Genomic DNA, 14967 nt, shown 5'->3' on the forward strand with positions numbered 1-14967 from the left:
TGGCTAACAACAGCCCCGCCGTGGGTGCCGGCAACTGCCAGCAGCAGCAGGCGGCCCAGTACCAGGCGGGCTCCGCCCCACCAGGGCAGCAGCCGCTACAGAGCGGGGGCCCCAAGCCGGCGGCCTCGGGCAAGCAGGGCAATGTGCTGCCGCTGTGGGGCAACGAGAAGACCATGAACCTGAACCCCATGATCCTCACCAACATCCTCTCCTCGCCCTACTTCAAGGTGCAGCTCTACGAGCTCAAGACCTACCACGAGGTGGTCGACGAGATCTACTTCAAGGTGAGGCCCGCGAGCTGCGGCCTGGGCCCTGCCGCGCGCCTTACCTCGGAGCGGTGGGGTGGGAGCCGCTCCCCGCTTCCTCGCCTGATCCCCGACGGGTAGGGAGCAGCCGGCTCGCTGTGGCCGGGAGCAGGCCTGGGAGGTGGCGGGAGCAGGAAATGGCCGCTCAAGGTCCCTTGCACGAGGCTGCGGCGTGAGGGGTCGGCACGCGGTGGGGAGCGGAGATGGCCAAGCGCATCCGCGGAAGCGGCGCCAAAGGTCCGGGCCCGGAGCCCCCTCCCTCCGGGCCCGAACAGCCCCCACCTGGAAGTGGGGGAGGGGGCAGGAGGTGCCGGGGGTGACCATCTCCCAGAGAGGGTTTGTGCATGAGCTTGTTCTGGGTCAGACCGGAGATCAGGTTTATTATTGGTAGGGATCTGGGTGTGCTGGGTGGGGCAGAGCTGAGTTCCTTAGGGTCACTGGTTGTGGTTCTTGCTTTCTTAGCAAAACCCAGTCAGTTTTGCAACCATGTTTCCATCAAGGCAAGCTCAGGGACAGGGCTGCGCACCCTGAGTTGTCATCACACTTCGTTGCGCTGCCCTGAAAAAATAGAAACTAAATGCGGATGGTTGCGGCTACTGTTTTCCATCAGTTATGTGCAGGGAGGTATGGAGGCACTGATCTCAGTGTGTCCATTATACTTAACTGTATTATGTCACCAAGTCAGTCCTGTTGCCCTCTTGTATTGTTTAAATGTTCTTTAGGGGTAAGACTTGCTTACAGTGAATTACCAAAGAGCCTAGTACTTCCGTAATAATGGCTTTGGTTTTCCACATCTGTGCCCTGGTGGCTTTGGTATCAGGGGCATTTAGATTGCTGATAAAAAGAAGGCATCGTTTTCCTCCTCTGTTAATTCAGCCTGGCTTCAGAGAGTCCAGACAACTTGCTTCATTCTCATACATGGTCTTCAGTAACAGACTCTGGAGGCCAAATTGTGACCTCAGTTGTGCGTGTCACTCATTACATTCTATGAAATATTAAAGGAATTGTTGGTTGGAATTCCATAAACAATCCTGCTGATGTTTAAATAAGAAATAGTGGCTTTCCACCTCACTTGGAGCTGTGTTGAAACTGTGAGAATGAAAAGCAGCAAACTTTTTTTTTGCCTTTTTTATTTTTGTCCTCACTAAGGTTGAGAAGTATATGTCTGAATAGATATAGGCAGTATACTTGTCCAGGGAGGTGTTTCATTATGCTTATTTTTCAGATGCATTCTGAAACATTTTGCTATTTGTGCCCAGCTGTTCAGGTAACAAATATGATAAATGTGTTCTTAATCAAATTTTATTTTGACTGTTCTTGTGGAAAAAGTATTTGTTTATATCTTTAATTCTCATACACTTAATTTAAATGAAAATGTCTAGTAGATTAAGTTGACAAATAGAAATACAGCACTTTATTCTTAAAAAATATTTGTTCATGTGGTCTTTTAATAGACTGGTCCTAATTGAGTGACACTGGAAAGTAGGCAAATTCTTACTCTACCAAGTGCATGTGGAATGGGTGTGAGAGAGGGTGGTTTTATATTGAAGGCATTAGATTGGGGTTTAGAAGGTTTCCTGTTCTAATGCTAGTTTCCTGTATAAAGTTTGGACAAGTGAACTTACAGGTATAATTTTCATAAGAGTAATAGCTTACCATCGAGGGCTGTCCTTCTCCCATTTAAGCACTGAAATATATGAGCAGATCTTTTAAAAGCCGTGTTCTTGGAAACTGAACTTGTGTGCTGGGTGTGATCACTACTGAAAATATGGTCTTGATTCAGATGCCTGAACAATTTTTTTTGAAAATCCATCATCTAATCTCTATGCTTCAGTCCTCAGTCTGTAAAATGGGGCTGCTACTTCCCTTACCCTTGTCTTTTTAGCTGCTTATGCTTCAGTGATGTGTGTTGTGTTTTTTGTTTGTTTGTTTTGTTTTGTTTTTTTAAGGTACGTATACACTTTGAGAAATGGCATCAAATTGAGTTTACACACAAATCTTCCATAGGATTGGGGTCTTAAACTATAGGTGTTTCATGCTAGGGTTTCTTTCACGCATCTATTTGCAGTATTTACTGTATTGGGCCACTGTCTATTTTTGGGATGGAGACTATTATATTATCAAGATTGAGCGTTGCCATTGTTAGTCAAAGAACTAAATTACGGGTATACAGTTATTTGGACTGGAGAGCCACTTAACCAGTGGTAGGTGACAGAAGCAATCATCGTGGCACTCTGTGACCAGTGGTGTCCCCCAAGGTGCTATCCTTGGACCTGTTTTCTTTAATGTCTTTTATCAACAATGTGGGTACTGGTGTCAGAAGTGGACTGGCCACATTTTCCAATAACACCTATACTTTGGGGTAGAGGGTCCACACCTGAGGATAGGCTGGTGATCCAGGCTGACTTGGATAGGCTGAAAAAGTGAGCAGATACAAACCTGGTGACATTCAATACCAACAGATGCAAGGTACTCCACCTGGGGTGGGGAGGGGACCCACAGCATGCTTATAGGCTTGGCAGTGCTATGTTTGCTAGCGCTATGGCCAGAAGAGACTTGGGGGTCATGACTGACCACAAGGTGAACATGAGCCATCAATGCGATGTCGCAGCTGGTAAAGTAAACCAAACTCTGGCTTGCATCCATAGACGCTTCTCAAGTAAATCTCAGGATGTCATCCTCCTGCTGTACTCGGCCTTGGTGATGCCGCACCTGCAGTACTGCATCCAATTCTGGGCTCCACAATTCAAGAAGGATGTGGAGAAGCTTGAGGAAGTTCAGAGGAGAGCCACATGCATGATCAGAGGGCAAGAGAAATAGGTCTTATGAAGATAGGCTGACAGCCATGGGACTCTTCAGCCTGGAAAAGGGCACGCTCAGGGTTTGACCTGGTGGCAGCCTATAAGTACATCAGGATCTGGGGGAACACCTGTTCACCAGAACACCCCAAGGGATGACAAGGTCCAATTATCACAAATTCCTCCAAGACTGTTTTAGGCTGGACATAAGGAAAAACTTCTTTACTGCCTGAGGCTCCAAGGCCTGGAATAGACTCCCTCCAGAGGTAGTGCAAGCACCTGCTCTTGACTTTCTTAAGAAACATTTAGCTGCTTATCTTTCTGGGATCCTTTGACCCTAGCTGACTTTCTGGCCTTGGGGCAGGGGGCTTGACTTGATGATCTTCTGAGGTCCCTTGCAGCCCTAATGTCTATGAAATCTGTGAACCAATTTTGGTGAATTGTTGAGGGCCACACATGTGCACATGTTCCCTACAGCTGAGCAGAGGCTGAACGAGCCATGCTTGGGCTCAAGCTCTAGCTTCTGCTGGCACCTTGGGGTATGCTATGCAGAAGCAGTCCTGTTGCCTGGTGCTCCATGGCTTACCCTGGGCAAGCTGTGCTCAGGCCCTGGCTGGCGCTGCACAGGGTCAGGCAGGTGGGTGGGGCTGTTTCTGCTCAGTGTTCCCTGAGGTGCCAGCAGAGGCTGGGGCCCAAGCACAATTTGTCCAGGGCCTGCCACAGTGCTGCCATGCACCTGCAGGCTGTATAGAATCTGTTGGCAGGCCAGATACATCCCACGGGCTGTTCTTTGCCCACCCCTGAACTAAATGAATAACCATTTTCCTCTGCCTACATGTTTAAGGGAGAAGGCATGCCAGTAGGAATAATCTGGTATGTTTTCAATGCAGTTAATTCTGTATGGTATACATGCTATTTCTGAACTCCTTTATATGATGTAATATGGTAGATGTATCTGATAAAGCAGGTTAGACATTTGTTTCCATATTATTGATATTGAAGACAAGTTTGCATTTTAGAAATAAGTTTAATGAAAAAATGAACATAACCATTTGTGATGTTGGATAAAATGGTTGACTTCATTTAATTTTGGCATGTTTTATGTATGTATTTTCAATCAAGAATTTAATTTTGGCTATAAACTTTTGCTCAAGCATTAGATAAAAGTAAGACCAGTGGGGAATTTGTCTTCCATTTTCTGATCCCTACAGTGAATCTATCCCCTCTGGGAAATGGTATTTGCAGACTTGATTGCTTCAAGTAACTTTGACATATTTTAAAAGCTATGCATTATATTGATTATATATTTTTTTTTCACTCTTAGGTTACTCATGTTGAACCATGGGAGAAAGGGAGCAGAAAAACAGCAGGCCAGACAGGGATGTGCGGAGGGGTAAGTAGAAGTACGTGCCTTCTTAAATTTTTCTGTCTTATAACTATTCACCTGTAGAGTTGCACAGTGTAAATGCAGGTAAAAATTTCAATTTTAGCTATAGTGAAAACTTAATTTTGGCTCAGACTCTAGACGTTTTAAATTTTACAAAGGATTGAGAAACACCTCCCTCGCTTCTAATGATGCGGAGTTGTGGAGGCAAGAAGTACTCCTCTGGATGGTGGTTGTTCTGAAGGGGTTGGGAGGGTTTTTCTATTTCAGTTCATAGAATGAGACTTGTCATTTTTATGTTTGTTAGCTTTTCCTGTTGCCAGCTGAAGTAATATCTTGGTAACGTCCCATGCCAAACATCTGATATTTTCTTTCTTTTGCTAAAGGTACGAGGTGTTGGAACTGGAGGAATAGTGTCTACAGCCTTTTGCCTGCTCTACAAATTATTTACTCTGAAACTTACCCGTAAGCAAGTGATGGGCCTTATAACTCACACAGACTCTCCGTACATTAGGGCTCTTGGATTTATGTATATCAGGTGGGTAAAAATGTAGTTAACTTTTAACTAACTAAGTGCAAAAAAAAATTATATAAAATTTATATGGTTTGTTTTTACTTCAAGGTACACACAGCCACCTACAGATTTATGGGACTGGTTTGAATCCTTTCTTGATGATGAAGAGGTATGTCAGCGAGGGTAATAAAGTGTTTTCTTTTGTTTCTTTTCATGTTACTTCTTTAGATTAAAAGTTTAGCCTTTCCTATGGTTTGAACATTGTAGCATTGTGATTTTTTTTTTTCTGTTTTTTCCCCCTTCAGTTTTAATTGCTTTCATATCTGTGAGTGAGGAGTGAATGGATCTGATGTAAGAATTGAATCTGTTCCTTGTCTCAAACTGGCAGAATTCTCCAGTGGCTAGGAGTAAGAATAGTATAAAACGTGATGGCTGTTTATAAAAATTATTTAAATAAAACAAACCCAAAACACAATAAAACTACATGCACATTTTATCAAAAGAAGCAGTGCATTACTTCAGCCTGGCTTTGTATAGATCAGATGCTTCAGCAGGGTTTTTTGGCACTTTTCAAAGCTGAGTCAATTGGCTATTACATAAAAGCACAAAAAAAGTTGCACTAAAACACCTGATCTGTACAGCTGTTGGATGAGCTGGATCCACCTAACACGATGCCTCTTCTGGGCATGTGCTGGACTCGGTGTGGGAGCATGCTAAGTTTAAAGCCCTGGGTTTTTGGGTGTTTTAACGTCTGCAAGCATCCAATACATGTTAGAAAGTGGTGTGGGTTTTAACGAACACTTGTTGGGGTAGGAGAGGATGGAACATGAGCTTTTAATAAGAAGATTTTAATTTGTTTTCAAACAGACTCATTTCTCTGATTTACTAACCTCCAAGTTTCCAAGTCATTGGAGGCTAGACTTACCAGATGAGAAGGAAGCATCTTAGTTACTTAGTAGATGGTACCTCCCACCCAGATGTTCTTTTGGTTTTTTATCATCATTGGAGTAATAAAAAGAAAAGGTTCAGTGTTTATTTCTGAACACCTTCAACAAGACTCTGTTGTATGTTAGGATAGGAGCTTTAAAAAGCATTATGGGATTTACAAGCTGGAGAAGTTAAGTAGGAGTATATGCAGCATGTTTGTAGGGTTGAGATAATTTGTGAAATTATGTAAGACTTGGTCAGGGTGCATCTTAAACTGTTAGTAAGCTTTAAGAATAGGCCAGGAAAGAGACTCTGTCTTGCTCTCTGACATCAAGATCTTTTTTTTTAATGAGAAATGTTAAGTTTTATATTTAGAAGTAAGGCCCAGATAGTCTTAACAATAATGCAGTGCTAATGATGCATATATATGACTACAACACAGTATATTTATTTTACTGCAGCTACTTTCATTCTAAGCAGCAAAAACACTGTACAAGGGAGACATGTATTAATCCAGGTAAACATGTATTAATTGTACATTTGTAATAGAATCAAAATATTCCTTAATTAAGAATCCAGATGAGGTGTAATTTAAATGAGACGAATCTATCCACGTGCTATTTTACCTCTGGGTTATAAGCACTAACAATTGGGTGTATCTACACAAGACGCTATGTCACCGTAGCAATGCACTATGACGATATAGCGTCAGACACAAACTGATGCTGCAGCTATGTTGCCATAGTGATGCACTCCCTTGCTGTAGCACATCACTATGGCGACGTAGCAGCTAAAAATAACCGTGCACCACCGGCATGACGCAGTAACGATACTGTAGAGGCACGTATAGACATCACCCTCTATAACGTGTTGTTTTATCTTTTGATGGGGATGGTGGTGGGCCTTTAAGGTGCCTTACAAGCTTTTTCCTTCATAAGGACAAGTTGAATCAGAACATGACTTGACTTGCGCATCTTAATTGGTAGCTGCACTTTTCAAGGCTCTGGTTTAGTTTATACATACTACACACTGCACAATTCTTGACCTAATACATTATTTATTATATATTCATGTTTCCTGTTTCTCCAAAAAAAAAAAATTAGGGGAAGTTTGAGTCAGTAATAAACTCACCTGCCTCCCCTGGGCTCCTTTATGTTGGAGAACGTGGTTACTGCTTATTCAGATGGAATTTCTGGCCGCTCTTGGTCAAACTTATTTAAAAATTAAGTAAACACAGGATAAAAATAATTTTGTCCTATTCGGTTTTTTCTCCAGTCCATAAATCTAGTATGTTGAAACAATTCAGCATTGTCATTCTCTCCTGTGAAAGAGAACTTCTTTCCATTTACAGTTATTCTTTTTCTGAATGTTTCTATTGTCTGTTCTGTTTAATTGTACATACTCACCAAGTATTACATTAAAGTTAATTTATTTTTTCTTCTTTAGATCTCTGTTCAGCGATTATATTTGGAAATACTGTATATCTGAACACTTAAATGTGTGTGAGTGCAAGCAGTTTTACATTTAGATTTTCTCTTCCTTTGTAGATAACAAATCTCACTTTCCTTGTGTGCTTGCACTGTAGGTTTGGGACTGACAATAGCTGACTAACATGTCCTGAGCTGTGAGAGGGCATAGCAAGAAGGCCTTCATGCGGTAATGACCCTTTTCAGAGACAATGGTCATCATGGATTATGCGTTTCCAATTATTTGTTCATTTATTTATTTTTTTACATGTTTCTAAATTAGAAACCTCACTGCTTCATGGCAGTTGGTTTGCTATTGCTTCCAATTTTGTTAGGATGCCATTTCGTACTAGAACTTTTTCTATGATCATTTTTAGATAGGCGATGATGTTCTTATATGAAAAGGCCACAGGGTTGGGTATGATTATATAAGGTCACGCATCCACAAAATGAGGTAGTTAATGTAGTTTTAGGAAAAATAAATTTTTAATGTTGTGGCAATTTACAGTACGATCTTGTTTCTTACTTGTAAGGGGATTCCATATTAATCTGTTCATTGACAATCGTTTAAATACAGATGGCTGCAGGATTAGTATGCTCCTGCATGCATATGTATTAAGACCTATTCCCTGTTTGTAACACCTACGCCAAATCCAAAGCCATATAGAGGTTGAAATTTTTCTCAGAAAAATATTAAACCAGAAAGCAAGTAAACTTTCATAATTGAGACTTCAAGGTGGCAGTAAATATAACAGCATTTGTTTTTAAATGAGTAAAGAACTCTTTTTGACAGTCAGGATTTTTTTTTTGTGTGTTTTGTAGGACCTGGATGTGAAGGCAGGTGGGGGTTGCGTTATGACCATTGGGGAGATGCTACGTTCCTTTCTTACTAAGCTTGAATGGTTTTCCACGTTGTTTCCAAGAATTCCTGTGCCAGTCCAGAAAGCCATTGATCAACAGATTAAAAGCAGACCTAGAAAAATCAAGAAGGATGGCAAAGAAGGAATGGAAGAAATAGATCGACACACAGAACGTAGACGTTCAAGGTTATACACATACTGTTTTTAAATTTTAAAAGTCCAATATTTAATGCTTTACAACTTATGGTACCAGGAATAAAGTTCCTTGCATTTTGCTGGGATAGGAAATGGTCCTATGCATCAAATCAAAACAGTTGTTTGTACTAATGGCTAAAATAATTAAATTATATTGAAATAAATACATGGCTAGCAATTGAGGCCAGGATGTGGAATGTGAAGTATTATAAAACATGATAAAAATCACAATGATTCATTGTAAAACTTTTTCAACTTTGTAAATCCTTTATTTTTGAAGGTCTCCGAGAAGGTCTCTGAGCCCCAGAAGGTCCCCCAGAAGATCCAGAAGCAGAAGTCGTCATCGTGAAAGCCACGGATCATCTAGTTTTGATAGAGAGTTAGAAAGAGAGAGAGAACGGCAGAGACTAGAACGGGAAGCCAAAGAGAGGGAGAAAGAAAGACGCAGATCTCGAAGTGCTGATCGTCCAATAGAAAGGAGGCGAAGCAGAAGCAGGGAGAGGCACAGAAGCCGTAGTCGAAGCCGTGATAGAAAGGGAGATAGAAGAGACAGGGACAGAGAGCGGGAGAAAGAGAATGAACGAAGCAGGAAGAAAGATCGAGACTATGATAAGGAAAAGGGTACCGAGAGGGACAAGGAGAGAGATCGATCTCGAGAACGGTCAAAAGAAAGGAGGAGTAAGGGTGAAGTAGAAGAGAAAAGGCACAAGGATGACAAAGATGAAAAAAAGCACAGGGAAGACAAGAGAGATTCCAAAAAAGAGAGAAAGCATAGTAGAAGTCGAAGCAGGGAGAGAAAGCATAGAAGTAGGAGTAGAAGTAAGAATACAGGTAAGCACAGTAGAAGCAGGAGCAAAGAGAAATCAAGCAAACATAAAAATGAAAGTAAAGAGAAATCAAATAAACGAAGTAGAAGTGGAAGCAGAGGAAGAACAGATAGTGTTGAAAAATCCAGAAAACGAGACCACAGTCCCAGCAAAGAGAGATCCCGAAAGCGTAGTAGGAGCAAAGAACGATCCCATAAACACGACCACAGTGATAGCAAGGACCATTCAGATAAACATGATCGTCGAAGGAGCCAAAGTACAGAACGAGAGAGCCAAGAAAAGCAACCTAAAAACAAAGATGAGACTGTGTGAACTCTTTCATAAGTGGATCACATTGAATCCTATAAATGTTTGAATAAATCCTGCTTATTTTTTTTCTTAAAGTTGAGATTGTGCAGTAGTTGAGCACTCTTCTTCAACCTCCCTCTAGGCTGCAGATTGTCATTTCCTATTTTGGGTAGGGAAGTGCCTTTGTAAACCCATTTAATGCATTGACGGTTTCAAACCATTTGTTTAGTTTAATTCATAATGCAAAGATTGTTCTTGCATTTTTATTGTTCAAATGTTTCTGAAATGTACAGTCTGTACATATGTCCTGAAAATGTTTTAATTCCTTTGGCATGGTTGCCATGCTAGTAAAATTTGTATAAGGCAATAAACTGCCACTCATTCTACTTTGTTTTGTAGGTGTGGAATTATGGTTTATATCCTGAAGCTAGCATGGCAGTGCTTTGCAAAATAGTATGGCAGAAGCTTCTTAGGGATGGGTCTTGAATGTGTATTATAGCTGAGATATTTATGTGCATACAGTGTACGTGAGGGCTGCAGATCTAGAACTAACTTGTGTGTCCATTGTACCTACTGTCTTGGAAAGCTTTTTAAGCTGTATTATGTTTTAATCCCCAACAGTGTCCCATTGAGAATCGGTTTTCAAAGGAGTACCAGTTCTTGATGTGGGGATTTCGATTGCGTTTAGAGGTGTTTTAGTAATAGAAATGCTACCTCAAGGGGACACTGTTTAGTGTTGGTAGGTCTGTACCATATACACCTATGCATATTTTATTTGTTCGAAAAGTTGTGAAAAGAGAATGCAAGTTTACAACACCATTTCTCCACTTAAATTTAAAGAAGTGTCCAGTAATCTCACACTTGTCATAACCCTAAACTGAAAGTGGTTAAGATTTTGGGTGGGAGTTGGGGAAAGAGGAAATTTAGTTGAGAGGGGTTTCAGGTTCAAGCTTCCAAAGCATTTTTTATAAATGGAATACATTTAAGAAATGACTTGATGGTGTACTCTTTTTAATTTAATGATATTTTCTACATAAGATTGCAATTGGAGCTGAAAATTTCATCTCCTGCAGAGGGGGAAACATGATTTTTGTGGGGTGGTTTTTTTTGTGGGGGGGTTTTTTGGGTGGTTGTTTTTTGGGGTTTTTTTGGTTTTTGTTTTCTTAACAGAGTAGAAGTAATGCCAGAATGCATTATTGAGAAATAAAGTCCAGTTCTGTTTAGTAGTTTGTTCTGATGACTTGTATACTGAGTAAGGAGAACCATCAGTCTGGAATAAACACTGGATTAACTTCTTTGTGCTGGGTGTCAGCTTTTCCCCTCCTGTCTATTGCTGGTGAAAAAAAAATGTGTGGACTCTTAGACCTCATTCTTAAGTGAACTGAAATTTTGTACTGATTGACGTTTAGAAGCAACAGCAGCATACAGAGAACTGGAATTTTGAGGAAAATTTATGGAGAGTGCAAACTTGTTTAAATGTGGCTCAATTGTAAGTGTTAGTGACATGTATGTGGAAGAAATTGAAGGTTGTGCGCTTTTTTTGCTTCTGTAAAATGTAAGTCTTAAGATATTGTTTAGGAACTTCCTTGTCCTCTCCATAGGAAGTCGTACATCTACCTGTTAATACTTTCTAATTAGTAATACATACTTTAGGTTATGCCCCTCCCCCCCAAGCTCTAGTTGTCCCTGATCTTAAAGAAATTTGGGCATTATTTATCATTCTATTCTAATGTAAAAGAAAATCATTTGGAGAAATATACTTCTAGTTCATTTCTGTGTTTCTTAAAATAAGCAAAAAAAAATGTGGGGGGACACCCCACAAACTTTACTTAATTTTAGCAAACTTATTTGATCCCTCTTTATGAATCTCTTTGGGGTTCTGCTTTGGTTTTTTTTTAATGGTGGGCTATTGAGTTTCAGATGAGAGCCAGAAGGGACATTTGTATGCATGAGGGAGAGCTATCTGTTGCGGTACAAAAATTCTTTCTGCTTTCTATTTCCCTTTAAAAATCAACAAATTTAACAAAAAAGAAATGTCTTGTACCAGAAAATTAATCTTGTGAAGTCAGTTTTGTGTAATAGTTTCCTTAGACTTTGCTTAATTTTGGCTCTTAGCTAACTTTTTTGACTGTTTAACTGTTTTCATTTATATTAATCTTTTAACTTTTGCTTAGTTCTTTTGCAGTCTTGCTTCTATTGATTACTTGGATCATGTACTTAATAGATATAGGTCAGTCTGTCCACACCTCCTAGAATTATTTTCCTCTTTGGTTTTACTTAGGGAGGGAAGAAATCTGTTTTTGTTGCCTATGTTTGATAAAACCGTGTAAATCTCTGTGTCTTGTTATACAGAAAACATCCTACACTTTTGTAAATGAATATACTCCTTCCCTGTGGTGCTCATAGTCTTATCTCTAGTTAAGATGCAAACAGTGAATGTTAAAAGTAGAAGGGTTAGAAAATAAGGAGAAGGAAGATTGCAGTGTTGTGTGGTCACATGTATAAAAAAAAAAAAAAGACTGAATGGAGAAAATAGCGATGTTGCTGGTCAAATAACATGTGGAAGTATTGCCACTTACACAGTTCAGCCATGGCTATTTAGCTCCTAATAAGTGCATAACCCCTGCTAAAATTCTGTTGTACTGTCTGACATGTAGCCACTAAACTTGATGGTTGACATCTCTGAAGGTGAAAAGCAAATTTGTAACAGAAAACACCATGCTTATTGTCAGAGGATAACTACATCTCTTGCAACCACTGCCAGCTATGAAACACCAGTTATAAGGCACCTGCCCCTGCTTTCAGAGAGAAACAACAATGAATACAAGCCATTCCCTCTGCTGCTCAGGCTGCAAACTAAAAAATTTTCATTCTTTTGTAGTTTTCTGGTAATTATTAATAGAAATTTTGAGCCCAGGTTTCCCTTGCTTTATGTGGGTTCTGTATGTGCTGATTTTCTCTTATACCCTTTTTGTACCGAAAATTCATTATATGCAAGGTAAATTCACTCTTACCTGATCAGTGTGGTAGAAGCCTGCAGTCAGCTGCTTTCTGTGGTGCATTGTGCAAGTGATGTGCACCAAAATATAGTCTTCTGGGTGCATCTGTGCTCTTTGCTCATTGTCTGTGATGCGTGTTTCTGTAGCTGCCATCCCCATTATGGCTTCTAAGCGCCCTGACAGCCTAACATTCACCACCACTCGTCTGCTGTTGGGGAGCACTAAAATTGTCTCGTAAAAGTTGTAGAAATGGGTCTGGGGGACAGTACAGTCAAGGTCTTGGAATGTATCTCTGTTTGTTACATTGTAAAGTGTGAATGTGAATTCAAGTTATGCACTGTTTTCCAGGAATGCATGTACAGCATAAAGTGAGGGAAACCTGTAATTTCCATTCCCATAACTTTATACTTGCTTTGTGCTACCTGAAGATTATTTTTTCATGTAAGTAGTGTTGGGAAAAGGTATAATTTGGTAGCCTGCAAATGTGACAGGCATGTTATAGAGCTGCTGTTGTTCCAGTAGTATGAGTTCTGACATCTGCATGTGTGGATAAAGGCAAACTTGCAGCTTTCTTTTTGCATTGTGAAACCCAACAGGATAATGGATATGCTTACACAGCACTACAGTGATGCACTAGTTTGGGAACTGGAAGCAGCCTAGCTGCTCTAGTGTGGTGTGTGCTAATGAGCTACTATGGCTAGACTGCCACTGGTACCCAAATCACCTTATGTAAATAGAGAACCCAGAATATCACAAACTTGGACCTTTAATGGCATGAACCAAACTTCAACATTGTTATTCTTCACTCTGCATCCATGGAATTCAAACATGTTCTTAGATGCTGAAGCAGCTCGTACCTTTTAGTTTAGAATATGATTAACAATTTGTTACTGGCTCCGTATCCTTTATCTTTTTCCTCTTCTCTTAATTATAAAGAGCTATTGTGGAAAAAAAAGACTCCTAAAATAGAATTTTGCATCTTAAGAACAAGATCTTGGATCTCAAAGTAAAGAGGAGCTCTTCATTAGGATGAGGATGTGGAACACTTCTAAAATGCTTAACTAAAAGCTAAAAAGACAGTTAGCCTAAGCCAGTGTGGCACAGCAGCCTCTGTGGCAGGCAGCATAACGGAGAAGACGGAGCAGCAGATCAGGCAGGAGAAGGGGATCCAAGTAGTACTCCAGGAGGGCATGGGCTTAATCTGTAGCACACCTGCCAAGAAGGCTGGTCCTCACTGATCTTGCCCATGGTGATGCCTATCTCAGATGCGGTTTCTAGAGAACAGAACAACATTTAAAAAGTGGGGTATCTCTTCCTCTGTGAGTGGAACTGGGAGATGTATGTTCAGATTCTTCCTCTTGTCTTAGATCTGACTGGTGAAATCAAAGCCCTTGGCACTTAAAATCAAGAATGGCAAACAATTTTGAGAGGCATGGGGTGTTCTACAGGGCAGAAGCAAAATGTTCGCTGGTGTCATGATTCATTCAAACTTACTTTTTTGGGGTGCTTACATACAAGGATTAGCATGTGCTTTCCTTTGTTCTTCCCCACACGCCACTGTATTCATATATGGTAATTACAGCTACTATTGTAATAGATGGTGGTGCATCATTTATGGATTTTGGATCCAGTATCTTCCCTTGGAACTAGTATATGGCCATTACATTTGGATTTATGAAAAATATCACTTTTGATTTAGGATCTTAGGTTCATGGATCTGGATAGGACACTTCCAAGTGCAGTTTGGCCTTGTTAATGAAGCTCTGCCCTTTTTTGTGTAGCTTTTCTCTAAACCAAAGCCACCAATGAGGACTGCTTTTGCTGCAGCTTGTCTTCTATTACAGAAGCTGACATTGCCAGAATTTCTAAGACGGTAGGAGTTTGAACCAGTGGCTCTTACTCAGAGAGGTTCTTGCTGTGTAGTGTTTTTGCCCTTATTGTTAGCAGAATACTTGGATCAGGATGTTCGGCAGCCAGAGGTTCCTGTAGTAATAAGGCTGGTGGTTTGTTGTCATTTGTTGGAAACTCTCAGGTAACAGTGCTAAAAGTTGACCACCCTGGGGAAATGACTCCCTTTTGAGGATTGCTCAGTATCTAGTATGTGTATGATACTGGAAGGATTGCTGGACGTGAAGAATCCCCTCTTGATACTATGTGCCTCTGCCTCTGTCTCCGTCAGTTCACCATGGTTTTAAGGATCAGAATTAAAATCTCTTTTAGATGTCAGCAAGTTCTAGCTAACTTAGCTTATTTCTTGACTGTTGGTAATTTAAGTCAGTGTTTCCTCTTTAAAGAAAGGACTACCTCAACTCAACCCAAAGAATAAGTTTTGTGGATGTTCATCTGGAGATGGAAGGAGCTGATGCCATGCCCTTTCATAACCTCATGTTCAGAGTTTTGGGAA

At 40.5% G+C, this 14967-nt stretch overlaps 2 protein-coding genes across 3 annotated transcripts in view; one reads left to right on the forward strand and one right to left on the reverse strand.

The window, feature by feature from the left end:
* The window catches only part of HENMT1 (HEN1 methyltransferase homolog 1), a 34749-nt gene extending 34247 nt beyond the window's left edge, over window positions 1–502 (reverse strand). For both annotated transcript variants that reach the window (XM_019530664.1, XM_019530663.1), the window contains exon 1: window positions 255–502. The gene's annotated coding sequence lies outside the window, so the exon portion shown is untranslated. The remainder of the gene's footprint in view (window positions 1–254) is intronic.
* On the forward strand, window positions 80–10861 carry PRPF38B (pre-mRNA processing factor 38B). Its single transcript, XM_019530662.1, has 7 exons — window positions 80–284; window positions 4428–4496; window positions 4874–5025; window positions 5110–5170; window positions 8217–8440; window positions 8730–9210; window positions 9241–10861. Exons 1-7 carry the CDS (start codon window positions 174–176, stop codon window positions 9586–9588), a joined length of 1446 nt encoding a protein of 481 aa, XP_019386207.1. The 5' UTR covers window positions 80–173; the 3' UTR covers window positions 9589–10861.
* The last annotated feature ends 4106 nt before the right edge of the window (window positions 10862–14967 follow it).

This window comes from Crocodylus porosus, unplaced genomic scaffold (assembly GCF_001723895.1).
Source record: "Crocodylus porosus isolate Cpor-Errol unplaced genomic scaffold, CroPor_comp1, whole genome shotgun sequence".
Taxonomy (NCBI): Eukaryota; Metazoa; Chordata; order Crocodylia; family Crocodylidae; genus Crocodylus; species Crocodylus porosus.